The 27,408-nt window shown below is 38.9% G+C and overlaps 1 protein-coding gene across 4 annotated transcripts in view; it reads right to left on the reverse strand.

Annotated features, from left to right (window-relative positions):
* Nucleotides 1-11,287: 11,287 nt before the first annotated feature.
* The window catches only part of CNOT4 (CCR4-NOT transcription complex subunit 4), a 123,653-nt gene continuing 107,532 nt past the window's right edge, over nucleotides 11,288-27,408 (reverse strand). Inside the window, exons 11-12 of one of the 4 annotated variants that reach the window (XM_012744715.2) lie at nucleotides 15,451-15,663; nucleotides 11,288-14,752 (exon numbers count right to left, since the gene is read on the reverse strand). In XM_012744715.2, the coding sequence (XP_012600169.1) occupies nucleotides 14,451-14,752; nucleotides 15,451-15,663 (515 nt within the window). In that variant the 3' untranslated portion in view covers nucleotides 11,288-14,450. The remainder of the gene's footprint in view (nucleotides 14,753-15,450; nucleotides 15,664-27,408) is intronic. The other 3 variants (XM_012744713.2, XM_012744717.2, XM_012744716.2) reach the window with 3 other exon arrangements.

A 27,408-nucleotide genomic window follows, 5' to 3' on the forward strand; every position in this document is an offset into this window, starting at 1 on the left:
GGGAGCAAGTCAAATCACACGATGCTACTCATTTTTCTTGTTGAACACACTCATTCCACAGAGACACCTCAATCCTTGTTGCCATATACCCATCACTCTGGGAACCACAGAGAATTCCCTATGGCTAGCTACGATAGCCACGAATCATCGGATCCCTGACCAACTCACAAACTTCATCTCATGCCACTCTCCTCCTCATTCATTGAGCACCAGGAAACGTGGGCTGCTTTCATGTCCACATGCCCAGGTTTCTGCAGTTGGGTCTTCACATGCTCACACACGCTCTTCTCTTGCTGGTGGAGTTGGCATGGCTGGTTCCTTGTTCTTCAGATTTTGATCAGCATGTCACTTTCTCACTGAGGCTTCCCCATCCATCCATCCATCCATCCATCCATCCATCCATCCATCCATCCACCCATCCATTCATCCATCCTTCTATCCATCCATCCTTCTATCCATCCATCCATCCACCCATCCATCCATCTACCCATACATCCACTCATCTATCCACCCACCCATCCATTCATCATCTATTCATCCCTGCATCCACCCATCCACCCATGCACCCATCCATCCATCCACTCATCCATTCATCCATCCTTCTATCCATTCATCCATCCACCCATCCATCCATCTACCCATACATCCACCCATCTATCCATCCACCCATCTGTTCGTCCATCTATTCATCCCTGAATCCACCCATCCACCCATGCACCCATTCACCCATGCACCCATCCACCCATGCACCCATCCATCCATCCACTCATCCATTCATCCATCCTTCTATCCATCCATCCATCCACCCATCCATCCATCTACCCATACATCCACTCATCTATCCATCCACCCATCCATTCATCCATCTATTCATCCCTGAATCCACCCATCCACCCATGCACCCATCCACCCACCCATCCAGCCATCCAGCCATCCACCCATCCATATATCCATCCATCCACTCATTTATCCATCCAGCCATCCATTCATCCATCTATTTATCCCTCCATCCACCCATCCATCCACCCATTTACCCATCTACCCATTCATCTGACCATCCGTCCATCCATCCAATGTCTCTGTTGAGCTTATAGGCATAGAGAAGTCAAACATAGTGCCTGCTGTAGCTTACACTTTTATATTTTGATGCTCCGATGGAAAGCAGTTTTCCCATTACACACTTATTAAATATTATACTTTCCTTTCAAAGCATTATCAAAAATTTTAGTTATATAGATCTTTTCATTTTATAATACCCGAATACACACTCACAGCTTAAAAAAATCAAACAATATAGATATTGCAAAAAATTCTCCTTAAGGTCCCCCTGCCACCCCAAGTCCATCTCAATCCCCTTTGTGGGAGTAATTGCTGTTATCATTTTGGCATGAACTCTTCCAGAATTCATTTATGCACTTACATATACGTGGGTACATATAAATACATAGTTTTTTTGTTTCATGTGTTTAATACAAATGATAGAATATTGTAAATCTACTTTTATGAAATATTATATATACCATTTTTTTTGCCATGTGCCTCATAGATCTTGCACACAGAAATTCATTCTTCTAACTTCTCCATAGTGTTCTGTAGTATGATGGCCTACAGATGAACTACGAGCATTCAGACTGTTTTAATGTTATTATTAAGAGAGACAGGGTCTTGTTCTGTCCCCCATGCTGAAGTGCAATGGTGTCATTATAGCTCACTGCACCCTCAAACTCCTGGGCTCAAGCGAACCTCCCAACTCCTCACCGCCAGTAGCTGTGACTACAGGTGCGAGTCATCATACCCAGATAATTTTTTTTACTTTTTGTAGAGACGGGGTCTTGGTATGTTGCCCAGGCTAACCTCAAACTCCTGGCCTCAAGTGATCCTCCTGTCTCAGCCTCCCAAAGTGCTGGGATAATGGGTGTGAGCCACCATGCCTGTCCACTAATTTTTTCCTCTTACAAACAATGCTGTAATGAATACCTTTGTGTATACTTCACCATGTACAAGTGCAACAGGAGGAATTACTCGGTTGAAGTTAATGAAAAATTTCTATCTTCATATCTTTCTATCTTCATATTGTCAATTCATTCCCAAAAAAGGCTGCACCAATTTATAATCACAGCAATAGTGCATGAGACGCCCATTTTCCTATACCCTTACCAATGTCTTTTGTTTTTCTTAATCATAAGAGCAAAACAGTCTCAGTGATCCTTATAAGTTGCCTTTGACCATTTTTTATTGGTTTATCTCTTTTAAAAAGATAGATTTGTGAGTATTTTTTATATTTTTGGGATATTAATCTTTAGTCTATTGCATAGGTTGCAAATATTTTCTCCCAGCCTGTTGTTGGATCTAATTTAGTTTATGGTGCTTTGCCTTATAGAAGTCTTAAATTTAGGTTTAGTAAATTGGTCAATATTTTTTCTTTGGAGTCTTTTGTTTTATATCTTGCTTACAAATTCCTTCCTTATCCAAGGTTATAAACATCCCTCTGCATTTTTGATATGATTATATATCCACTGGATTGTTTAATGATCATATTCACCACCTGAGTCTGAGCTCTAAGAAAGAGTCATGTCTGTTTTCTTCCCAACTGTATCCCTAAGGCATATCACAGCCTAGTCCTAAGGCATATCACAGCCTAGTACCTCCATGCTCAATAATGTTTATTGAGGGGGGAGAAAGGATGATGTAGGTATTATTAGCAAGAAAACACAGGCATCCCTGAAAGAAAATCAACATATGGAATTTGGCTATTGTGAATTTCATAAAAGAATGCATTCTGTGTATATTCTGTTAATTTTTACACTTAAGTTTGAATTCTGGCTATTGCCAACTTACGCAGTAATTCCAAAATTATCACAAAATCTTAAATTTAGAAAGAAACTTTAGGGCTCATACAGGGGTCCGACTAGTTATTTGGTGTGACACTCGCTGCATGGCTCTGTCCCCTGACAACAGATTACGTAACTTCTGTGTGCCCTGTGGGCACCAAACCCTTTCCAGGAGACTGGTAGCATGATGGAAGAGCGCCCCCTACTGTTGGCCTTCTACGGGCCCAGACCTCATTGGTGCACACACTCCTGACTCCATGCAATTCTGCTTTCTTGTTCAAATGTACTTTTTCAAGCAATTTTGTCTCTTCTGATTTCTAACAGGCTTACAACTTCCTTTGGGGGGCAGGGAGGTTCCTTTACTAAAAATTTTGTTGTCATTAACCCCTTATCAATCTTCTTCGGAGTACGCTATCTGCAGTTCTTTAACTCCTAGTCATTCATTCTTCATTCTTCAATGTCCTGCAGTTGGCTTCCAGTACCTCTACTGGATCAAAACCAGTCCCTTGAAGATCATTACCGGTCTCCTTCCAATAAAATTTAATAGCACCCTAGCACCCAAAGCTTCCTTCCTTCTGTCCTTCACTCAAACTGACTGTCAGGCACTATGTTAAGTCTTGGACATACATAGACAAAAAGAAATGTCCCTTCTTCAAGGAGCTTACAGTATAATGAAGGCACATAAAAAGGGAGAAAAGACCACCTAAACCTTTTTCACCTGTGTGAAAAAAAGCTCCAAGGAGCACATTGGCAGGGTGAGGAGAGGCATAGTGCATATCCAGGCTGAGAGAACAGATAAGCAAGGAGGGGAGGCACAGTCGCATGAAAGAGGGAGTATCCTTCTGGTAGAGGAGAAGGCATTGGGCCCTACACCCCAAAACTTCAATTTCTTATGAAGGTATTGGGGGAGGGGGTTCCTTGGAGAGTTTTGACAGGGAAGTGACATGACCCATTTTGGATGCCCTAAACCAGCGGTCCCCAACTTTTTTGGCACCAGGGACCAGTTTCATGGAAGACAGGTTTTCCATGGGTTGTGGGAGCAGGGGGGATTGAGGCGGTTGGGTGCAGCTTTGCAGCTGGGTTCCACAACGGGTCTGCCTCCCGGGGGTTAGAGACCTCAGCTCTAAACCACAGGTGCTAACTTGTCTGTTGACAATCGCCAGCCCTGCCCGCCGTGTCCCTCTCCTCCGTATCACAGTTCTGGTTCCTTCCCATGGGGTCCCAGCTTACACCCTGCTAATCGGAGGCACTTGGGTGACATGTGAAAGGTGCAAAAGAAGTAGCCATCATTCTGTCAGTGGCAGCCGTGGGCAGGCAGGTGGCCATTGGCAAAAGTGGGGTCGTGGCAGCTGCTCCCCAGAGTCTTCCTGGGAACCACCACCTTGGTGCTGCAGGAAGCAGAGGGCTTTTTGGCGGAGGCTTTTCTGTGATTCCCACACTTCCAGCTCTTCTGGAAGCCAGCGAAGGTCTTCCTGAACTTTGCTCTCGCCACCCCTCCTGTGGTTGTGGAAATCCCTGGTTTCTGGATGAAACCCAGACACAGCACACAAGTTTCAATAATTCATGCTTAGAAACTGTCCTATACTGACACCATACACTCAGATATCCTTCATTTTAGGCCACTTGCCTCTGTTTTTCCCAAGGTTCCTGTCTCCCCTCTCTCCCTATAAAGATGACTCCAAAAATTGTATTTCTATGTCTGGCCTTTCTTCTCCGTACCCCGCCCCCCAATTTCCAACTATTTCCTGGACACCTCCACCTGGATGATCTGCTAGAACTTCAAACTCAACACATCCAAAAAATAAGAGTCATCTTTTTGCAGGAGTTCCTTTTCATGAGTCAACATTTCTCTTCATTATTAAGAGAATAGAATTAATTATTCCAGTTATCTGGCTCAAAACTGCAGTCAATATAGCTCACTCTCATTCAGGTAAAACATTTATTGGGAGCCTACTGTGTACCAGCTAGGTTCTGAGAATATGTTTAACAAGCTAGATGTATGTGTTTTTGCTCTCAAAGAGCTTTCAGTCTAGTGGAGGACGTAGGAGAAACTGAAAATGTTTGTGACATTGTTTTTCTTTTATCCTTTTACTACTGGCCAGTGACTTGCAAAAATTCTTCGGCACTTCTTAAATCTCTTCTCAGTTCTTTCTATTCCCACACCCCTTATCAGCCAAAACCCTTCATCTGGTCTGGACGATTCCTCTAGTTTATTAGATAGACTTTATTGCATCATGGAATGTTTTTTGTAATTCGATAAAACACACATGTGCACATACCATATTTTGCAAACAATTTCTTTTTTTGTAATCTGATAAAACACATATATGCACATACCATATTTTGCAAACAATTTCTTGGGTCACTGACAGTCTCTTCATGGCCAAACCCTAGATCCTTTGGGGTTCTTTCACTGATCCAATGAACCCTACCTCAGTGTCTCTCCCGTCTGCACCATTCTCACTTAGGGCTTTATATCTATAAAGCACTATCCTATGATGTCTCTCTCCTACTTTAAAAACTGTCATTTCAAATAAAAACAGTGCCCACTCACCCTTCCAGCCTTCTTTTTCACAAGTCCCCTACATGAATCCGTTTCTTCCAAACTTAAGTTGCAAGACTTAAACATGCCCCAGGCATGTTTCTACCATGTTTCCCCGAAAATAAGACAGGGTCTTATATTTATTTTTCCTCAAGAAGACACCCTAGGGCTTATTTTCAGGGGATGTGTTATTTTTTTAAGTACGGTACAACAATCTTCATTTATTCAAATATAGTTAAGTCGTCTTCTTCTGGAACATCATCATAACTCTCCAAACCCCAAATTCCATCCTGAATTTTTTGCGACTCTATTTCCTTTAGAACCACTGGCCCAGATCTCTCATGTCGAGCTCTCATAGGGCAGATGAGAAGGGCTGCTCGTCTTCTTTCCCGCTCTGCGACCAAATGCATGGGTTGTGCAGATACACTGCGTAGCCACACCCATCACTAGGTCTTATTTTCGGGGTAGGGCTTATATTGCTCAAATGCTTAGAAATCCTGCTAGGGCTTATTTTATGGGTAGGTCTTATTTTCAGGGAAACATGTTATGTCTGTCTTTGTTCAGGGTGTCCCCTCACCCAAGTCTGTGCTTAACCAATGCTTTCACTTCTTTGAGCTAACTTGACACTTTACAATTCTGATGCTCACATTTGGCCTTGTGTAGAGCTATCCAAACCTTTTCAATTTGAGAGCAGGGCTCACTTTATTTTTGTAACCTCTGAAGGACCTGGCATAATGCCCAGCCCAAAGTAGATGTTTTTAAAAATTGTTAGACTAAATTAAACCCAAATATTTCTTGCACATCTTAGTCCCAGTTGTGTCCTTCATCCTATTTCCTCTTCTACATAACTGTCCTTCAAACATTTGAAGATAAGTACTTTGTCCTTGTTCCTTATCTGAAAAAATCCAGAAGATACTAACTTGGTAGTCCAGTTGAGTATAATCATGACTCAATATAAGCACAAAATAATCAAGAATCCCCAAAGGGACTTCCCATCTGAACTTTGACTCACACCCTATGATTTGGGATAAACAAATGCAGTATCTCTTCACACTCTTTCACCACCGCCAAGTAGCTAAAATAAGGGGGAAACAGATAATACCACCCTTATCTTAGTCATTTTATAAGCATAAACAAGACAGCTAGGAAAGCACTTGGAACTTTGGAACAGAAGGGGAGTACAACCAAAGTCATGGATAAATGCAGACGCGGATAGGCATCTGCTTTAGTTCTAGCTCTGCTATAAAATTTGCGACCTAGGGGCAAAACTTCAATATCTTTGGGCCTATTTGTCTACTTTTGCACATGGAGTCTGATAGAAGCAAAGGAATTGTACTGAAATAACAATGTAAAAAAGTACCTCTGGACTCAATGTAATATACCAGGCATTTTATTAACTATTTTAGTTTTATAAATACTAAAGATTAAAAATAAGGAAGCCACAGATCATTGTTTCCCTTTAAGTGCTCTTAATTATTTATAAGCCTTAGAGTTTTAAAATGATCCAGACCACACAAAAATATCAATTTGGTCTATTAATTTCCATTGGTCTTGTGCACCTACTTACTTCACCTACGAAACAAACCATGGAAGGAGGTGCACAAGGAGGTGCACTACCTACCAACATCTGCTTAATACACTCAGTTTCCTGTGGAGATGGATCAAGATGGATCATCTTCATTCTAAAGAATATACTCTTTAAATGGCCAATTCTTACGAGGGGTATTCTGAACATTTGGGCCAATATTTATGTTCTTTCTCAAATCATCTGGATTACTACCTACAGAAATAATTATTTTGATCCAGTCTCATCTCCTCTTCCAGTCTGGTCTCCTCTTCTTTGTCTGGTCTCATCTCCTCTTCTTCGTCTGGTCTCATCTCTTCTTCGTCTGGTCTCGTCTCCTCTTCCGGTCTCGTGTCCTCTTCCTCATCCAGTCTGGTCTCCCCTTCCTCATGTGGTCTCTTCTCCTCTTCCTCGCCCAGTCTCTTCTCCTCTTCCTTGCCTGGTCTAGTCTGGTCTGGTCTCCTCTTCCTCGTCCAGTCTTGTCTCCTCTTCTTCGTCTGGTCTGGCCTGGTCTGGTCGGGTCTCCTTTTCCTTGTCCAGTCTCTTCTGGTCTTGAGTTTTTTTTGTTTTTTTTTTGAGACAGAGTCTCACTCTGTTGCCTTACTACAGTGCCGTGGCGTCAGCCTAGCTCACAGCAACCTCAAACTCCTGGGCTCAAGTGATCCTCCTGCCTCAGCCTCCCGAGTAGCTGGGACTACAGGCATGCGCTACCATGCCTGGCTAATTTTTTCTGTCTATTTTTAGTTGTCCAGCTAATTTCTTTCTGTTTTTAGTAGAGACAGGGTCTTGCTCTTGCTCAGGCTGGTCTTGAACTCTTGAGCTCAAACAATCCACCTGCCTTGGCCTCCCAGAGTGCTGGGATTATAGGCTTGAGCCACTGCATCTGCCCTGGTCTCGAGTTTTAATTTCAATAATTTTATTTTTATTTTTAGAATATCTATGTTCTTATTTTGCAAATCCACACATCTGGCTAATAATGTCTTGTTATTTTCTGTTTTTACTTGTTTTTAATATTGTTTGGCATATTAACTAATCTAGAGAACTTGTTTTTAATTTTATACACAGTATTAGAGAGATTTATTACCTGAAGTTTCTTGGCATATTAAAAAAAAAAAAGAATTATTTTGTCCTTAAAGGAATTTTTAAGATCATTTACCCCCTTCCTTAAATCAATTTGTTCAGAAACAATTTTAAAAATGTATTTTCGGCCGGATACAGTGGCTCATGCCTATAATCCTAGCACTCTGGAAGGCTGAGGCGGGAGGATCACTCAAGGTCAGGAGTTCAAAACCAGCCTGAGCAAGAGTGAGACCACCCCCCACCTCTACTAAAAATAGAAAGAAATTAATTGGCCAACTAAAAATATATAGAAAAAATTAACCAGTCATGGTGGCACATGCCTGTAATCCCAGCTACTCAGGAGGATGAGGCAGTAGGATCGCTTGAGCCCAGGAGTTTGAGGTTGCTGTGAGCTAGACTGACGCCACGGCACGCTAGCCCAGGCAAAAGAGTGAGACTCTGACTCAAAAAAAAAAAAATTTTTTTTTTCAAAGGCAGCCCTTCCTGTTAGGAAACTGCCTATGACTGTCTGAAGGCAGTCTAAATGGTCTAAATTAACAATTTCTTAATAAGCACAAAGAAGAAAGTACTGATTTGTTTTTTTCAAACAGGTCAATGACCTCCAGGAATCTTTAGCTTGGATAAACCACTTGGGCAAAAAAGTAGGCTACATCTAACAAAAGACATATCTCACCATTGTGTTTAAGGTGTATATGTTTTGATTTTAAAAGTTTACATATCCTAATTAAAATGATCTTAAATCAAACCATGTTGATAAATATTTAATGGAAAACTCAAAAAACTGGCCAGGTGTGGTGGCTCATGCCTGTAATTGTTACTAAAAGTTTGGCCCTTGTCCCCAAGGCCACATCAGAAAAATGAGGACAGGTGGTCTGAGGAGAAGGAAAGAGAAGTTTATTAATTTGCTGGCAAATGAGGACATTGGTAGTTTGAGATGGGAGTTTGCCAAACTCCTCATGTGCCAGTAAATTAATAAACCTCTTCCTTCTCCTCAGACCACTTGTCCTCTGTTCTTCTGATGTGGCTTTAGGGACAACTGCCAAACTTTCGGTAACATAGTCCCAGTGTTTTAGGAGTCTGAGGCAGGGGGATTGCTTGAGGCCAGGAGTTCAAGGCCAGCCTGGGCAACATAGTGAGTCCCTGTCTCTACCAAAAAATTTGTAAACTAGCTTAGCATGGTGGCATATACTAAGTAGTCCTAACTACTTGGGTGATTAATCCTGCAGTGAGTTATGATGATGCCACTGTACCCCAGCCTGGGTGACAGAGTGGACCCAATTTCAAACAAACGAACAAACAAACAAACAAAAACCATGTGCAGTATACACCATGCCTTCAAGTCCAGGCAAACCTTATTGGAAAGTGTAACTGAATTCAGGTGTACAGTGGGTTATACTAGCATAATCCCTGTGGAAATAGATTATGGACATTTATTATAACCTATTCTCAAAATACAATTCATATACAGTTAAAGGTAGGCTAATTTTTCCTCCTTTACAATTTCTAGAATTGTTCTAATTCAGCTAAACCTAGAAAATAACTTACATCCATCTGACTTGCAACTCCCCCAGAACTGCCATAAAATTTGCCTTTAACAGTCTACCTAAAACTTACCAATTAAATAATCTCCTGTGATATTACTTCTTAGAAAACAAACTATTGACTATAAATAAAGAGCTTTACTGGAAAAGATGATGTTAAAAAGACAAACCACTTCAAGGTAAACAAAACATGGCAGGTGCCATTCAAACCAAGGGATACACAAATGGCAGCTAGCTAGTCTTGTTGGCCAACGGCAAATGATACTGTTCCCTCCACCTTATTGGCAGATAAACTCTGCCTATTACCTATTAGTTTACAAAATCAGAGCAAAGATCTGGGCTAAGATGGCAGATCAAACCGACATATCTAATTTCATTTCTTCCTAAAAGTCCACTAAAATTAGAGTAAGGGAGACAAAAACCCCAGGAAGAACAAGAGAGGAAACAACAGCAACAAAATGTTAGAAAGTTGGTTGAGTAGATTCACTTAGCCAATTTGAGAAAGTCCAACCTCATGCTAACAGTGGGGAAAGCTGAGATCCAATCCAATTTACATCATAAAATACTCAAGGGCACAGAAGCTGATAGTGCCAGCTACCCCTAAAACCAGAGATACAGTGTGTGGGGTGGGTTAAAATAAAGATTACTAGGAAAGCTGCCTTAAGAAGTTAGCTCCCTAGATTCATCCCCCAACTCCACCGCATAGTGAAACTATCTTCTCATATATGGACAGATATTTGGAGACAATATCTAGAGTGGAAAGCAGTGAAAACAGTGGGATTAAGTAATATACATAGTATAAAGCACACAGAGACCACCAACACAGCTCTGAAATCGTGGCAGTCAGACCCTAGCCCTCCAGGCCAGCCATTGTAAGACTCTTCTCTGTGGAAGAGACAAAGCCTAGAGACACTGGCAACAGGGGTTCTCCAGTAGAGGGACCACCCCGATCTTCCAGCAGGGGAGTCCAAAGTGGGTAAGCCCTACTCATGTTTTCAAAACTCCCAGTCAATTTTTCAGTCTTATTCACGAGCAGATAAACAAGGATTACCAAACATCTGCAAAGCCTTTAATATGGAAAATAGAAATTAAACAAATAATTAAGTTTATTTAGTTAAATAATTAAGCAAACAAGCAGATAAAATAACTTGGAGAAACAGAGACAAGAACTATAAACAATAAAGTTGAGAGAAAACTTCCCAGAAAGAGCAAAAAATTAGAGATGAATATTTGGAGAAAAGGTAAGAGAAGAGAAGCAGGGGAAAAGTCCATAAAGTCCAATATTTGAATAACATCGGACTTTTAGAAAGGGAGACATAGAAAGTAAGTGCAAGAAATCGATCAAAATAAGTCAAGAAAATTTCCCAGAACTGAAGGACATGAGTTGCCAGATTTAAAAAGTCTACTACATATGTCCACTATGTCCAGCACAATGAATTTTTAAAATAGATCCACACCAAGGAAGGAACATTGTTGTGAAATTTCAAAACAGAAGACAAACTTGCTTTTCTCCAGAGAGGGGAAAAAGTAAATTACATAAAAAGCATAAGAGCGGCTTTGGACTTTTCAACAGTAATACTGAAAGCAAGTAGATCAATGGAGCAATGCCTTCAAAATTCTGAAGGAAAAAAATATCTACAACTTAGAATCATGTATTCACTAATCAACTGAGACAAAGTATTATTTTCAAACATGCAGATTACTAAAATATGTCTCTTCCATATACCTTTCCTCCAAAAATTACTGGAAAAATGAGAGATTAAAAAAAAAAAAAGACTAGGGTATGGGATATAGGAATATAGCAAAATGAAGATCCAAGAAAAGGGAGAGAAGAGATAAGGGAAATACTAGAATGACCTCTGCCTACCAGATCTGAGTGCTGTGACCTCAGACAGACATATTAAGAGCTGACAAAACCAAAATTCCCACTGGTATCACATCAACAGACCAACTAAGTCAGAATGATCCAGGATCTTTTCCGTACTTATCTGATTTTGACCAAGCCTAAGGAAGTTTCTATCCTTTCCTCCTGCATGCCCTGGTAAATAATCAGCTGACACTCATTTTAAACCCCACCCTTCACCCCAAGCGTGCTTTGATCTACTCCAGAGGACTAGGGGGAGGCCATGGTGTGCTTTGACACAGGGAACAGAGGGCAGACTGCTCCTTCAGACCCTATTTCTGCCAGACACCCAGGGCTGGGCTCACACGGCCACAGACCTACCTCAACCGGCAAGTCCTGTTTTCCAGGGCTCACTCATGACCTTGCCCACTCGTCTTTCCCAGAAGGGGCTTCTATGAATTATCAGAGAAGATAAAGCCAAAGTATGAACCAGAGACTGTTTATCTTCTCCTAAAACCCTTTGTGACAATATTGCCCTTTTCTTACACAGCTAGGCTTTGATTTTATTACCCAGCTTTTTAAAACTCAACAATATATTATTATTCAGGGATACATACACAGCTGGCAAAACTCTAAAGAAAGATTAACACGGAAATCAAGATAATGGCTGGTTGTAGATGATGAGGAAAGAAAATTAAGTATAACTGGACAGGAGTATATAGAGGGCTTTTAAAATAGTGCAGGTTCTATTTTTAACCTTGGTGGTAGGCATACAGGTCATTATTATTTTTATTCTTTAATTTTTTTTTTTAAATAAAGTCTTCTGTATGTATGCTTCATTAAGCATACACACAATTACAGCATAGCCTTGCAAGGTAGAATTTCCCTTCATTTACAGAATAAGCACCAGTTTTTATTGACATACCCATCTAAGGATTTCCCCACCCCCACCCTCCTAAAAAGAAAGCCTTGATTATAATTCATTGCTACCTGAATATTACTTGTGTGCTGCTCCATCACCCTGGAGCACAATATGAAGGTTCAGGAGACCAAAGCAAAGTTAAAGCCAAAAGACAGCCTGTATTTTCTAGTCCTCTCTTTTGTTATCACAGTAACATTTTGGTTAATTTTACAAAATAATTTACTATACACCTGGTCAACATCTATTTGTTGTGACATTTATTTGAGAATATCCTGTTTAAGTTTCTCAAAAACTCCATTAAATTTTTTTTTAAAACAAACTGAAGTACAAAGTAAAAGGTTATGGGTGAGAAAATCAATCTGAAAGCACAGAATGTACAATTGAGGTCTACTTAATTCAGCCTACAAAGAATTCTTTAATGGACATAGCCAAAAATATGCCAACTCCAACTTTGGACCTCTGAATGCCATCCAAGGCAAGACACAGACATGTAATTTCTATCCTCTACCCTCTTTTGGTCAGTGGTGTGTTTCTCTCTCCATCATTAGGTACTCTCTAATATGACTGGTTATAAAGAATGGATCTGGGGGTCATCTACATCAGTGTTTCCCAATCTCTTTCCCACCACGGAACCCTGTACAAGGTGGTGCTACTTGTGTAGCACATTGGCTACTGCTCCCACCAGGTGTCCCCAAAAGAACCAACATCTCAGCATGTCAACCCCTCAATTCCTGGCACATGAGGCTTCTCAGTGGGGAAGGCTTGGCCTGCATAAAACAATAGCAAAAAGAGGCATCTTCTTACTGAACGCCATTGGAAGAGGAATTCTTGAGGACAAGATGGGCTGATCTTCAAAGATGGTAGTGACTGACAATAAAATGTGGCTTTTCCCCTCTAAATGCTTCTTCTAAAATCAAAACTATCCTCCCTGTTGTTGAAGATGTAAAATCAAGTGGAAACACTGAAGGCTATTTGTCACAAAATCTTTCAAACTCACATGCAACAGAATGGAAAAACAAAAACAAGAACAAGTCAAGTGTCATCAAGTTTTCTGTTTTATTTAAGATTTTAGTTTTAATTCTGAAGAAAGAGGTACATTTCCTTGTTTTTAGTTTTAGCATCAGGTTATAACCAGGTTTCTGTTTTCTTTTCTCCTGTCTTTTCAATACTGCACAAACGTCCAGAAACTACAGGGTTAAGTAAAAGCTGCAGGCAAGGAGGTCAGAGATTTGCTCCTGATGGTGATCAAATGGCCCCAGAGCAGTGCTCTCTCAGAGTGCCCTAGTCAGGTGAATTTAAGGTAAAAGAAAACAAGATTCCAACAGAGGAGAAAGACTGAAGAAATCACGTATATTTCAGCTCTTATATTACGTATAGGTATTAAATCTGTGAATACTTTTTTTCTTTAAAATATTTGAATTTACTTTAAATCTAAAGCCAAAAATTTTTTCTCCTTTAAAAAAAAATCACTCTCCCCTCCTTATAAACTCTTTAGCAATAGGCCAGTTACTACTACAGATCAATTTGTCTTTCCATCAACTTCCAATAAATTCTTTTGCTTAATGACACAATCAAGTCTTCGCCATCAACTCACCAAAAGAATTAAAAATTAAATTAAAAGCATTTTTCCTGCAATAGTGATAAGCTGAATACAAGATCGATGCCAGGACCACTGCTTTCCCCCATGCATTTAGCAATCTCATTCAAACGAACCTGGTTTTCAAACTTCTGCAGTTGATAATGCATTTATTCGACCTTCCCTAGAGATTAATCGTCATTTTCTGCTAAGCAGATTATGTCATTATTATGCGCAACAGACAAACAGTAATTTTCTAAGTATCGAGACTGCCCTTTGATTTCTTTTTTTTCCTCTCCTTAAAAAGGCATTTTTAGAAACATTCAACAGTGTCACTCAAATGCTGGATCAAAAGAAACTTTTACAATAAAAAAAAAAGATGGTAATGACCCTGTGATCGCATTGCATCTGGGGGTAGGGAGAAAAAAAATTGATCAGGAACTGGATTCTTCAGAACATAAGAGATGAGAAGGGAGCTGTGGGTGGTGGGCTGAGAGGGAGAAAACAGGGTGGGACAAATCCTGCGTTTTCTAATGGTTTCTCCTCCTTGCCTAATGGCGGTCCAGTGTTGAACTCTGTAGTAAATCTGTGGGGGTTTTGCTGGGGGGTCTGAAGGCTGTCTGAAAGCCTGGGGGTGGGGAGTGGAAGCTGGAAGGATTTGAAGGAGGAGGGTAGGGATTCCAACTGGCTCTGTGCAGAGGGATCTGTGTGCTGAAGGGGGCGCTGTGGTGGGTCTGTGACGGAGCAGCACTGGGGCCATCCATCTCTGTGAGGGCCTGGAGGGATTTTAGCCAGTGTGGAGGATTGTCATCTTGAAGAGAGTCTAAACTGTTTCCTGAAGAGGCTGGAATACCTAAGGAGAGAAGAGAAAACAGGAGGGAAAACGGTGAGTTTGTGCAGAAAGCATAAGAAGGTCGCCAAACAAATTTAAAAACGAAAGCAATTAGTTTATCTAAAAAGAAACACAGAAGAAATCACAATTTTAAACTCCTTCCAAATAAGATCTTTCAAATCTTAGGTTCCTTTTATCCTCCCCCCACAACCACCAAAACTTATTGTCACGCAAACCCATGCCTCCTCTTCAACTAGAAACTTAGTCCCCCACTGGCACAGAGGCAGAGCTGCAAAACACGATGCCTGAGAATGTATGATGGTATTCCCCAATTGTGCTTCTCCTTCCTTCTCTAACAGGGATACATAAACAAGACAGCCTTATAATAGAGAGCTTTATAAAAGAAAGTGGAGTATGTTCCTTTTAAGAAGGATAAGTCAGATCCTTTTGTACTTTGAGGCCTACAAAATACACACATTGCCAGACATTATTAACACCTACTTAGACCAAAAGAAGCAACCCAGGCGCCAAATGCCATATTATACAACTAGGCCAACAGGTTAACAGGACTGCGCAACCCCTGAGAGCGAAACGAGCCATCCCACACGAGTGGCTTTGTGAAAAGAAACCTGTGTTGAAGAGACCTCTGTTGTTATTTAATCTGTGCTAACAACCAAACTGACGGTAGTCAGTGGAGCTGAAGGGAGTGAGAAAGTTACCTGTGATGATGGCTGGGTCTGTCCAGCTGCCAGGGCTGTCCCAACTCAGGCTGTCGGTGGTGGCAGTGTTGGACGTTGGTGCACTGTGGTTGGCGTTGGAGGGGGAAGAAGAATTGGGCAGTCCACCAAAGTTGATGTTAATGTTGGGTAGAAGTGCCCTTAGCCCGTCCTGCCATTCCTTCATATTTAAACTCTCTACAGAACTGCTGTTGTCTGGGAGATTTACCAACAAAAAAATGAAAGATAAAAAAAAAAAAATAAAAAGCTGACGTTAGAAACATATGTTGTTCTTTAGTGGTTAAGCGGGAGAAGAATTATTCTTTCTTTATTGAGCATTTGAAATGGGTTTTCCAAGCAAACTAAATTTGGTTAGGATTTTGCTTGTGAGCTCAGAGCCCCTGAAATAAGTGAGGGAAAACTTGCTCAAGGATCAGGGAGGGAGCTTCTTGTCTCTCTATAGCCTCTTCACCATTATGTGCTTGTAAATCAATAATCCAGTTTAAAGACTCAATGCTCCAGAGCACAATTTAGTTCCAGCTACATTATGAAGTTTCAGTTAGTGAGGCATTTAGCCAGCTGAGCTGATTTACGCTATAAAAAAAGCAAGTCTGCAAAGTTCAATATAGGAGCTTATTTCTGAGCCCATTAAATGGAAGAAAAGTCATTTTATAAAGAATAAACATAAGCCAATGGAAAAAGAAAAATAATTAAGTTCTTCCTGATTATAAAACTGGTAATGCATTTCAGAGGAGAAAGGCAGTAATGAACAGGCTTTTGAATGCGAAAAGAATTTTTTTCTGTTAGTCAGAAAGGCCAAAGAGGCAGGGGCTAAGGCACCCTTTAGATGGAAAAATTTCTAATACAGTCTGCCTACTTTACTCCAACAGTCTACCAATCATTTGGAACCTGAGTCCTGTGGTTTTCTGGGTCTATTAATGAATAGTGTCAAAAAATGACAAGACACTGTCAATGTAAAAAAGGCTTTTTATAAATTGTGACTAAGCTAATTTGATCTACTACCATCCAAAATCCAAAGTATAACTAAATGGTTGAGGGGAGAGAGGGTAAAGTCTAACTACTTAGAAAATTGTTTTATTAAAAATAGGAATGAAGGTCAAATTACCAACTGGAGTTTTTGGAAAAAAGCATAGACAAATATTTCTGGTTCTCCAGAATTTATTAGCAAACAGCACTGAAGAGGAGGAGGAGGATGTTCTATCAGGCATAGTCTATGCTATTTGGTGAATTCAGAATTTCTTTCTTATAATTTTATTTTGTACCAATCACTGATCTATGCCAAATTATATTAACATCATGTTTCAGCAAGTGAAACATTTAACTCCATTGGCCTTACTTATAAAAAAACAAAAACTACAACCAAACCCAACGAAGGACACCTCTGAACTTACTAAGATGAAGAAAAAACACTGTATGCTATACAAATAAGACAAAAGAAAACAAATTCTTCAAACCTACTTTCATTTCACAATTGATACAATTTACTAAACCTCACCCTTCTTATATTTGTATACTACTTTCCATTTACATTGTGTTGTAAAGTTGATAAAAGGCACTCTCATAGTCAATTATTAGTTCATGTGATCCTCACAACAACCCTCCTGTGCAGTAAGGCAGGAGTAGCAATAATCAGCATTTAATAAAGGAACAGACTCACGAATACTTTGTCCAAGTTTACAGAATTTGTTGAGAACCTGAACCCAGACTGTTTAAAAAAAAAATTAAAAAAAGAATACCAAGCTCTCTCTTTTGATCTACTTTGTACAGATTATTAATTGATTTTTTTAATGGGTCAAATATTTAAGGGAAAACCCAGGGGCCTATATGACCCATGATTAGGAGGCAAAAGAGAAACAGAAGCATTAAAGTATGTCTATTGGTTATGACTAAGAGACATACTGTGGCTAAAAGAATAAGCTGGAATTTGCAGCTGGGAAAAAAATCTTAATCAAGAATACAATCATCGGAGTATTCCCCTGGCTCCCTGACTTTATGAGGCATCCACAAGATCACAAATTAGAGTCCCAGAACACTTTCAACTACAGGAAGCTTTGGTGGCTATGGTACATTCTAGCCTTTCAAACAAATTGTCAAGTTGAATAACTTAAAATAGTTTTCAATTAGCCAAAAGCTGAACTCTAAACAAGGAAAACTTCCTAGGACGGAAGTAAAATCTCTCTGACATAAAAAGATGATGTATAACTGAATGGAAAGATTTTGAGGAAGATAAATGCTCTTAAACTAGGTGGTCACAGTCTTTCAAAAAGTCTTTGCAGATGATGAGCCTCTCTGGTCTACTGAAGAGGGAAAGAGGGAATATCCCATAACTCCCTCAGACCAATGTGTTCCTTACTTTTGCTTTATATTTAGTGAGAAACGAAATTGAGGAACACTTAATTTTGCATTTATATAAAGTTTATTTGAAAATTAGTGTTACAATAAAGTCAAAAGATAATGTGGCAGGGGAGGGTATATGAAAACTGTACTTCCCATTCAATTTTGCTGTGAATCTAAAACTGCTCTTAAAAAATAAAGTCTATTTTTTTAAAAAATGACATTTGATCCTCTGACTATAGACTAATTAAATCAAGCAAGAGTCAAAGAAATTCATGTATGGCACATGATGTAGAAACAGTGAGAAATTTAGATCCTCCTAGGCGTACTATAAGATATCTTGGGACACAAATTAGTTTATAACTCAACAATTTGACACCCCCTATCCCTCACAAACAGTCATGTGCCTGGACATTTTGGGAGCCTGATAGCATGAGTGTGTGGTTTATAGTGAAGCTACAAGTGTTACAGGGAAGCAGAGTAACACCTTTTACTCTTGGAATGGAACCATATTCTATGTAGCTGAGAAGAAAAGTTTATTTCACCATTTTCTCCACTACTGCTATGTCAAGTGCTGACACAAAGAAAAGGAAATCAGCTAAATAGTAGCCCCATAAAAATAGCTTGTCTCAGTCTAGCTGCATCTGAAGTCACCTCCTTTACCTCCCCACTCTTCTACCTCTGACCCAAATTTGTCCTGGCTTTGAGTACTTCTGGCAATTCCACTCCTTGAAATACACACCACAGGGTTTATCAACCTCAGAAGGATTGACATCTTGGACTACACAATTCTTTGTTGTGGAATGCTGCCCTATGCATTATGGGATGTTTAGCAGCATCGCTGGCCTCTACTCACTAGATGCCAGTAGCACCAATCCCCCTCAGTTGTGACAAGCAAAATTGTGCTATTGATATAATCTTAGGCATGTATTACACTTAGTCTCTTAGGTTCCCAGGACCCCTACTTCATAAATAGGAATGACACTGCCTTATTCTCTCATAAAAATAAAATAAGAAAAAGAAAAGCTATTTGGAGCACATTTATTACTTGTTAAATGCCTAAGAACAAATGCTCCTTTAGTGGTCAATATTGAATAGATAGTAAACCTTACAAAAAGCCAAGGCAAAGGATATCTTACTTGCCAGTAACTGACCCTGTGCACAACAATTCTCCTCTTAGGAACTCAGGGTAGCAACCATCATTCTCACAGGGGTACCTTGGGGTCAGTCTATTTAATAAGCCTTCTCATCACTGAAATATTACAAAGACAAGTAAGATATGAGAAGGTACTTTAAACTTTCCACAAGAAAGGAAGCGACCAAGCAAAGTACAATAAAAATCAAGTTATTGAACATATTTTATATTAAAAATTAAACTAATTTTATTTTTAAAGTATTTAATTAGTAATAGAGTAATACACTAGGGAAGGAGTGTTTATTTTTAAAGAATTGCTAATCTACTTGAATGTTTTCTGATGTTAAAAAAAAAAGTTTTATTTTATAACATATAATATGTATAACAAAACACTATTTTCAATTCCAAACAACTTGTGGGCAGGAGGGGGTCGAGTTGTTTGTAGTAGTTTTATTTGACAGTGTAGGAATCAAAGACATACAATTTAAAGTACTTTCAAGATGTCAGAAACCACACTCTACCTCGACTGTCAAGGAGCTTGAAGTCTAGATGGTGGGACAATGAAAATATGTGAAAAGTTCAACAACTACAAGCTGAAAAAGCAACAGAAGAAATGTCCAGGATTGTATATGATTAAAAAAACGCTATAAAGTTCAGTAAAGAGAGAGGCCAGTTAGGCACACGTGTGGCAACATCCTGGTGGGTGAAGAACGGTAGCATTCATGGTGTTGATGTTTTATTTACTACATAGTCCCCCCACCCATTACCCCTGAATCTGGAAATCTTACAACAGGTTGAAACTATCTTTGGTATTTCTACATAACACCGGATTTACCAGGAAGTATTAAAAAAAGGCATTATAAGCAATGATTATATTACAAGATAAAATGAAGCTGTATTCTGACATCAGACCTTTCACAAAACATCATCAAACAGGAAAAGACAAATGGCTTAGGCAAGCACATACAAATAGCATTATAGCATCCACAGTGGGTTTCTTTCCTTTCTGTTTCTCAAAATAATTATGTTAATTATTATGAAATGTACAACTATAAACAGCAAAATATGGGCAAATTCCTGTTCCTTACAATAAATTGTCACTGGTGACAAGCCAATGAGTTTTTTCTGGTTTGCAAAAAATCTTCACTTGAAAGAACGAAGCTGAGGGGCAGGGCAATAGGTCAACATCCTCCCATTGTGATTTCATCTATTTCACCTATTAGGGTACCGTGTAAGATTTCATTTGAAAAATCAGATCTGCTGCTAAAAGGGTAAAGACATAGATGACCTCTGTATAATGACAACATGGTAAAATAAAATTCACTTAAGACAACCCCTAAAATAAGACTATTCCAGGTATTTGTCCCCACTAATAAGCTTTTGTACCACCAGATCAGGATACTGTGCCTTCATGGAATTCTTCTCCCTCCCTCAAGGTCTTTTCTTTTTTCTTTTTCTTTTTTTTTTTGAGACAGAGTCTCGCTTTGTTGCCCAGGCTAGAGTGAGTGCCGTGGCATCAGCCTAGCTCACAGCAACCTCAAACTCCTGGGATCAAGCAATCCTACTGCCTCAGCCTCCCGAGTAGCTGGGACTACAGGCATGCGCCACCATGCCCGGCTAATTTTTTCCATATATATTAGTTGGCCAATTAATTTCTTTCTATTTATAGTAGAGACAGGGTCTTGCTCTTGCTCAGGCTGGTTTCAAACTCTTGATCTCGAGCAATCCGCCCGCCTCGGTCTCCCAAGGTCTTTTCTATTAAGCCACAAACACACAGGCCTTACGAATTAAATTAGCTTGATGCAACTAAATTCACTAATCTATGCATTTCTCTAGTTTTCATGTTTGGGTAGGGGCAGCTGGCTGCCACATTGGCCTGATTCTCAGGTTTCCATTTTAGGCAGCAGTACCTGGGGCCAGAAACCTCATGTTTCAAGTTAAATTGCTCTCTGATGGCAATCAGACACATCTCACCTGGGAAGCAGTCATTGGGAGACCCAGTCACAAAATATCCCTAAAATAGTTTATTGTGCACTTCAGTTTTTAAGCCATTATCTAATGGTCATTCTCAAAAGCCTCAATCTACAACCTCATCTTGTTTTTCTAAAAAGCTTGTATCTTTCCTGTCTTCACTGTTGTCTTTCAGAGTTCAAAATCAGAGGCTCCAGGGGTTAGGCTACCTAAACAAATCTCTCTTGGTGCAAGTGGTTGCACATCACAAACCTAGTTCCTGGGTCATGCGGCTCATGACTATAAGCCTAGCACTCTGGGAGGCTGAGGCAGGAGGACTGCTTGAGCTCAGGAGTTCGAGACCAGCCTGAGCAAGAGTAAGACTCTGTCTCTACTAAAAATAGAAAAAAACTAGCCGAGCGTGGGGATGTGTAGTCCCAGCCACTAGAGAGGCTGAGGCAGGAAGATTGTTTGAGCCCAGGAGTTTGAGGTTGCTGTGAACTAGGCTGATGCCATGGCACTGTAGCTGGGGCAATGGAGGGAGACTCTGTCTCCAAAAAAAAAAAAAAAAAGAAAAAGAAGAAACCTAGTTCCTGTTATGGTTACTCCTTACTAGTTAGACTTTCAAATCTTCATGCATTTTTAGAAGGACATAGGGAAAGGCCTGTCTTATCCACTGTACCTCTTCACTCCCCCACTGCTCCCTGTTATATATTATCTCCTACCAGTTTGGGGATGAAGTACATCTCCATCAGTATTTGATTTTAAGAAAGCCTACATTTCCTCAAACCTCAGTAACAAATCTCTAAGTGACTCAAATATAAATGAATTATACTTAACCAAACTTTAAAAAGCAAAATTTGTCATACTGGGACTAAAAGAAAACCTTCATGATATAGGTGTGTGGTACTTCAGAGAAGACACAAAAATCATTTCAATTTATTAACTAAAATACTCAGGGAAAATGACTTATTTGCAAATGAATTGTTATAGACAGATATCATAAAATCAGTTTATGGAAATGTTATTCTACTTAAACAGAGTTTACACTCAAATTTCTAGGATTATGTTTATTATAAAGCAAGATAGACTGGCACTGCAGAGCAGAATGCTGGGGCATACGCAGAATCTTAAGAGTTTAATAGATGTGAAAGGATTTAGATTAAAGTGAAAAATTTCAAGAACTCAAATGAAAGAAAAAAAGATGAGTTCAGAGCAAAAACAAAGAACCTGAACAAAGTAATAGCAAAAAAAAAAAAAACAAAACAAAAAAAAACAGTCAAAATTAGTTCACATTAGTAGAAGGAAGAAGAAATGACATTTATGTCAGAAAAATCCAGATCAGCTAAATATGATTTGTCCTTTCTGGACTTTATTTCCTCTCATTTTCCTTGTCTAGAATGCTTTCTCATTCTCTTCAGTTGATTTTCACACAATCTTCCAAAAGTCTAAGTCTTCTCTCTTCCACTCAGTTCATTCTGTATGACAGCACGTATGGTCTGAACCACACTCATTTGGCAGCACACTGCTGTAACCACCCGTCATAGTTACTGTCTACCACCCTTACATGTACTCATGCCTCAGCTCCCACTGACAGGCCTGCATGGGGATGTCCTGCACATTCTTCAAAACATAGCTCAGTGTCTTAGAAAATTTTACATGCTTCAAGATATCTACAGACTTGATGTTACAACTTTAAGGAGCTGAAATGTGACTTTCCCTAACAAAATCTGATTGACTCAAATTTGTATAATGCTATGAACAAATGGTTCTTTCTAAAAAGATGCAAATCTTTCGGAAAGCAGGAGTAAGTTTTGGAGTTCAAAAGTCTTCTCTGAATGTAAACTGAGGGAAATATACCACTAAGATAGTATGTTTTTAATAGTGTCTCAGATGCTATAACATAAGCAAATATATTTTTAAAAAATTCAATGCATCAAAATTGCTTAAATAAGGAATACTTCTTAAAAAACAAATATTCTAATAGTATGTGTACAGTAGGGAAAACAGGTCTATGAGATATATTCTATCCATTTTTCTACTCCAGACACAATTTATTCACTATGCACTTTATGTACACGATTACTTTAGTACCAACAATCTGATGAGGTTAAGCAGTAGCTTCATTTTACAAACGAGGAGGCTGAGTAGGCTCTGGTAGCTTAAAGACTTTGCCCAAGGTTAGAGAGTTCAAAAGCGTTGAAGTCAGTAATCAAAATCAGTCTGACTCCGAAGTATTCGTATTGCCACGAAGCACACTACTAACCAGTCCTTGTCCTGGCAAGACTCATAGGCTAATTGAAGGGGAGGGCAGACGTCTTTAACTAACTATAACATGTGATAATAAATGCTATTCTAGTATGAACCAAGTCCTGTGGGGCATAAAGAAGTGAATAATTCTGCCATTCTGCAAGTAGGATAAATGATAACAAAGGAATTATCAGAGGAAGACAAGCTGGTATGGAAGAGGGAAAGGGTATTCCAGGCAGAACAAATGGAAGCACAGGCAGCAAATCATACAATCTAGTAGGAACGTGTCAAAATACAAGTAGACGTGTTTTTGTACGATGTGCATTACTGTCTTCTAGAATGTTCCTGTAATGATCTATAAATCTTTTTAGAGGGGAATCAGATCAATTAATGAGAAGAGGAAGACATCTAGATGACTATTTTAATGAAGAACCTAAAGAAGCAGAATCTAAGAACAAAACAGACCAATACTTATGGAAAGATGTCTGTGTAAAGGTATATAAAAAAATGAAAAATAAACTTAAAAATCTGTAAAATCTAAAATGAGAAGCTTGGAGGGAAGGATTTAAGTGAACACAAAACTGACCACTGATCATGAACAAAGCCGTGTGAGAAGATCCAAAGATGGTCAAGGGAGCTTATAATAAGGAGAAAATATACAGATCACCAGAATATTCACCACATTATTTCCCCAAAACAAAATATAAAATTGCAGAGACACGGAGGGTGTCAACCACCCTAATATCTTTGAGGTCTACATCTGCTAGAAGAAGAAAAACCTGGTAAAATATCCCTTGCTGATCATCTCTCTTTTCCAAGCTGGAAACAAGGACGGAAACTTTTCTTCTGGACTTAATTCTGACCAACAAAGAACTGGTTGGCTATTGTAAAAATAACAGAAATCATAGGAGTATGGTATGTGACATCATTTTAGGATTTACGGAAGCAAGTAATGAAAATTGCTAGACATCAGTTCTTGGATGGAAGGCATCCTGGCTACTTTTGCCATTACACAGTGCACTGCAATCAGCTGTTTACATGTTTGTTTTTTGACTAGACTGAGCTCCTCCAGGAAAGGGGGCTTGATTTAATCATCTTTATATAGTGAGCAAGCTTGAACCTGAACGTCAGTATGTACTTTGTTTCCTAAATGAACAGCCCTGAACATTTGCTTCCAGGTTTTTTAAGAGAACAACTTTCCAAAAAAGTCAGAAAAAGGATGGGTCGGGGTGGTTGCATGGTTATAGGGAGCAATGATTCACAGGCCAAAGATGCTAAAATATGACATTCTGACTATGTAACAATAAATAATTCTAGTAAGGAAAGAAAATAAGAAGAAATCTAAAGAAGCCTGTTGTTGCACAGGGGGAATCTGATGAGATTGGAAACGAAAGCTTAGAAAAGATGGGTAGAGGTATATCACCTACTTATATATTAAAGTATGATAATCCTTGTGGATTAAAGTCAGAATCCATAATGATCTAAGGAATGTGAAAAATGCTGAAGGCAAGAAAAAGCTATGTTTGGAATAAGGAGAAAATTAGGAAAGGACATTTCTCAGCTTGATGTCATAATATTAAGCCATGAGAAAAGGCAGAGCAATATAGTTCCATGTTAATTTTGCTTCCTTCCATCTTCAGGCAAGAGCATGATCTTCAAACCAAAAGAACAGATTAAGCAATGTGGAGAAGCAAACTAAATAAGGAGAGATGCAAAGACACTAAAAGAGCTTCTACTCATTTTAAATGAGTTTAAATCTCTAGGTACAAAATGAATTATATGCCAGGGTATTAATCATCACAGGTGAGATCACAAAACCACTGTCAAGAGAAGTGCCAGAAATGGAAGAAATAGCAGACTCTAGAAGCTACATGCTTAGAATTAGTTCTTGGCGAAATTCTAAAACAGATTAGGGGCTTGATGATTTCTTTAGAAATGAATATGATAGGTTTATCTACCACTGTGCTATCTGCTTGTGTTTGGGGGCATTTTTCATGAGAAATAATATGTAGCATTTTGGCTAAACCTTCAGCAACCTTCTAATTGAAATATCTAGGAAGTTAAACTTCAATTTTGAAATTGAACAAGTAGTCATACAGGCAGCTTTTGCTGACAGTTGTTTTCCAATGGAAATGTTTTCCTTTAATATCCCACAGTCCACTTCCTTTCCTCTTCTGCCTGCCCCAAAACACAGACTTTGCAACTAGCTCCATTTGCATCCTACCAACACATCAATCCCCCAAATGAATGGACTAGAGTTATCAATGAGAGCCAAAATAGATTTTCATAAAGAACCAATTATATTAATTTATTCTTTGAATGGGCTTCCTAGGATATCAGAGTATATGTTACATTCTTTTGGCTATGCGGGCTAGAGTACAATGGTGTGATCATAGCTCACTGCAACCTCAAACTCCTGAGCTCAAGTGATCTCCAGCCTGAGCCTCCTGAGTAGCTGGGACCACAGGCACACACTACCACGCTCAGCTAATTTTTTAGTTTTTGTAGAAACAGGGTCTCACTATTGCCCAGGTTGGTCTTGAACTTCTGGTCTCAAGCAATCCTCCCACCTCAGCTTCCCAAAGTGCTAGGATTACAGGTGTGAGCCACCATGCCTGGCCTCAGAAGCATAATATACCTTGAATTCATCAGTTTCTGGTAAATTCTCCGAGGTTCCCTTTTACGATAAGATGATAAAGTACAACATAAATAATAGCAGTGTTTATATGAATTTACATAAAACTTAAGATACTGAGCCAGCATAAAAGTCTCTGTGATACTCCTTGGCTTATATTTGACTCCATGCTTTTTATTATACTTAACAAAACCCAAAATGTTCATTTAAATATGCAAATGAAAAGCCAATTCCATAGACGACAAACTCAGTAACAAACTACAACTACTCTTCAATTAATATTCTTACATTCTTCACGTTATTAATAGTGTCATTAGTAACATTTATCTGTCAATTTATAATCACATAGTTCTTTCATAAGACAAACTTGTAAGATGGGGATATATAAACAGAATATGCTCTAACCACAGCAAATCCAAACACATAAAATTTAACAGATATACGTTTGGATTTATTTTTAATGCATTAAGACAGTGTAGAATGGAAGAGATCTAACTAGTCAGCAGTGTATGGAAAAAGGTCTAATGGCTTTACTTAATAGACATATAATATTTGATATGACAACTGGGTAATGGAACTTCTTAAAAAGTAACATTAAAACCATGTGAATCAATGTGCAATGTCTAAATTAGCAACTGTATGACCTTGGACAGATCACACATTTTAACCACAGCGAGCCTGTTTTCTCATTTATAAAATGAGGATAACACCCTATATTTTTATAAAAGGGCTCTGTAAACATAAAGGAAAATACAAGTATTAGTAATAACAACAGTAAATCTATAATCTGATCACATGTGAATTATTCAACTGAGAACTTCACATTTTAAGAAAGGCAATGTTAAGTCAAAATGCATTGTAGAGGAGAACTAGACCATAGAGAGAAAATGAAAATCATGTTAAGTGTGAAATGGTTGAAAGAACTGAGGGTGTTTGATCTACATCTAAAAGTTACTAGACAAGTGGTAACTGCCTTCGTGTATTTGACAAAAAGCACTCAAGAGGTACAAATGGGAAAAAAAAAATTGAACTATTACAAGTTGCCCTGAAGAACTCTCTACCTAGCAAACTAGTAAGCTCCTAAAACAGCTCAGTAGTACACATGGAGTTCTTAAAAAGCAGGTTATTTTATAGACTTTCTAATTTGTGTGCTTCATGGAAGATTTACCAATATTTTATAAAGATTTGTATCACAAATGTGGAATCGGATGGCTAGAAAAGTGTTATTACATGACATTTTTAAAAGGGGGCGGTATTGGGAAAATAAGAAAAAGCCAAGAGCTGAGGATTCATAAGCTCTAAGGTTTAAAAAAGACAGAAAAAAGGAATAAAAATGTGTGTGTGTGGGGGGGGTTTCCTAACAATGAATGCTGTAACCAAACCAAGGAGTTTAAGATATAACTTACATGCAAATAAATCTGATTAAATGCTTCCAAAGTCTGGATGTATCACAAAGCAGACCCATGCTTTGCAAACCTCCAGAAGGAACATCACTCTTTCAACCATCAATTTTCACTTAACATTTATTGAATATCTACTCTGTATCATTTTCTCTGGAGCTTGATGTTATAATATTTTCTAGCAGCTTCCTAAAATCCATTCTATTCTGCCTTTTTCTTTTTTTAGGCTAGCCAAG

Source organism: Microcebus murinus, chromosome 9 (assembly GCF_040939455.1).
Source record: "Microcebus murinus isolate Inina chromosome 9, M.murinus_Inina_mat1.0, whole genome shotgun sequence".
Classification (NCBI taxonomy): domain Eukaryota; kingdom Metazoa; phylum Chordata; class Mammalia; order Primates; family Cheirogaleidae; genus Microcebus; species Microcebus murinus.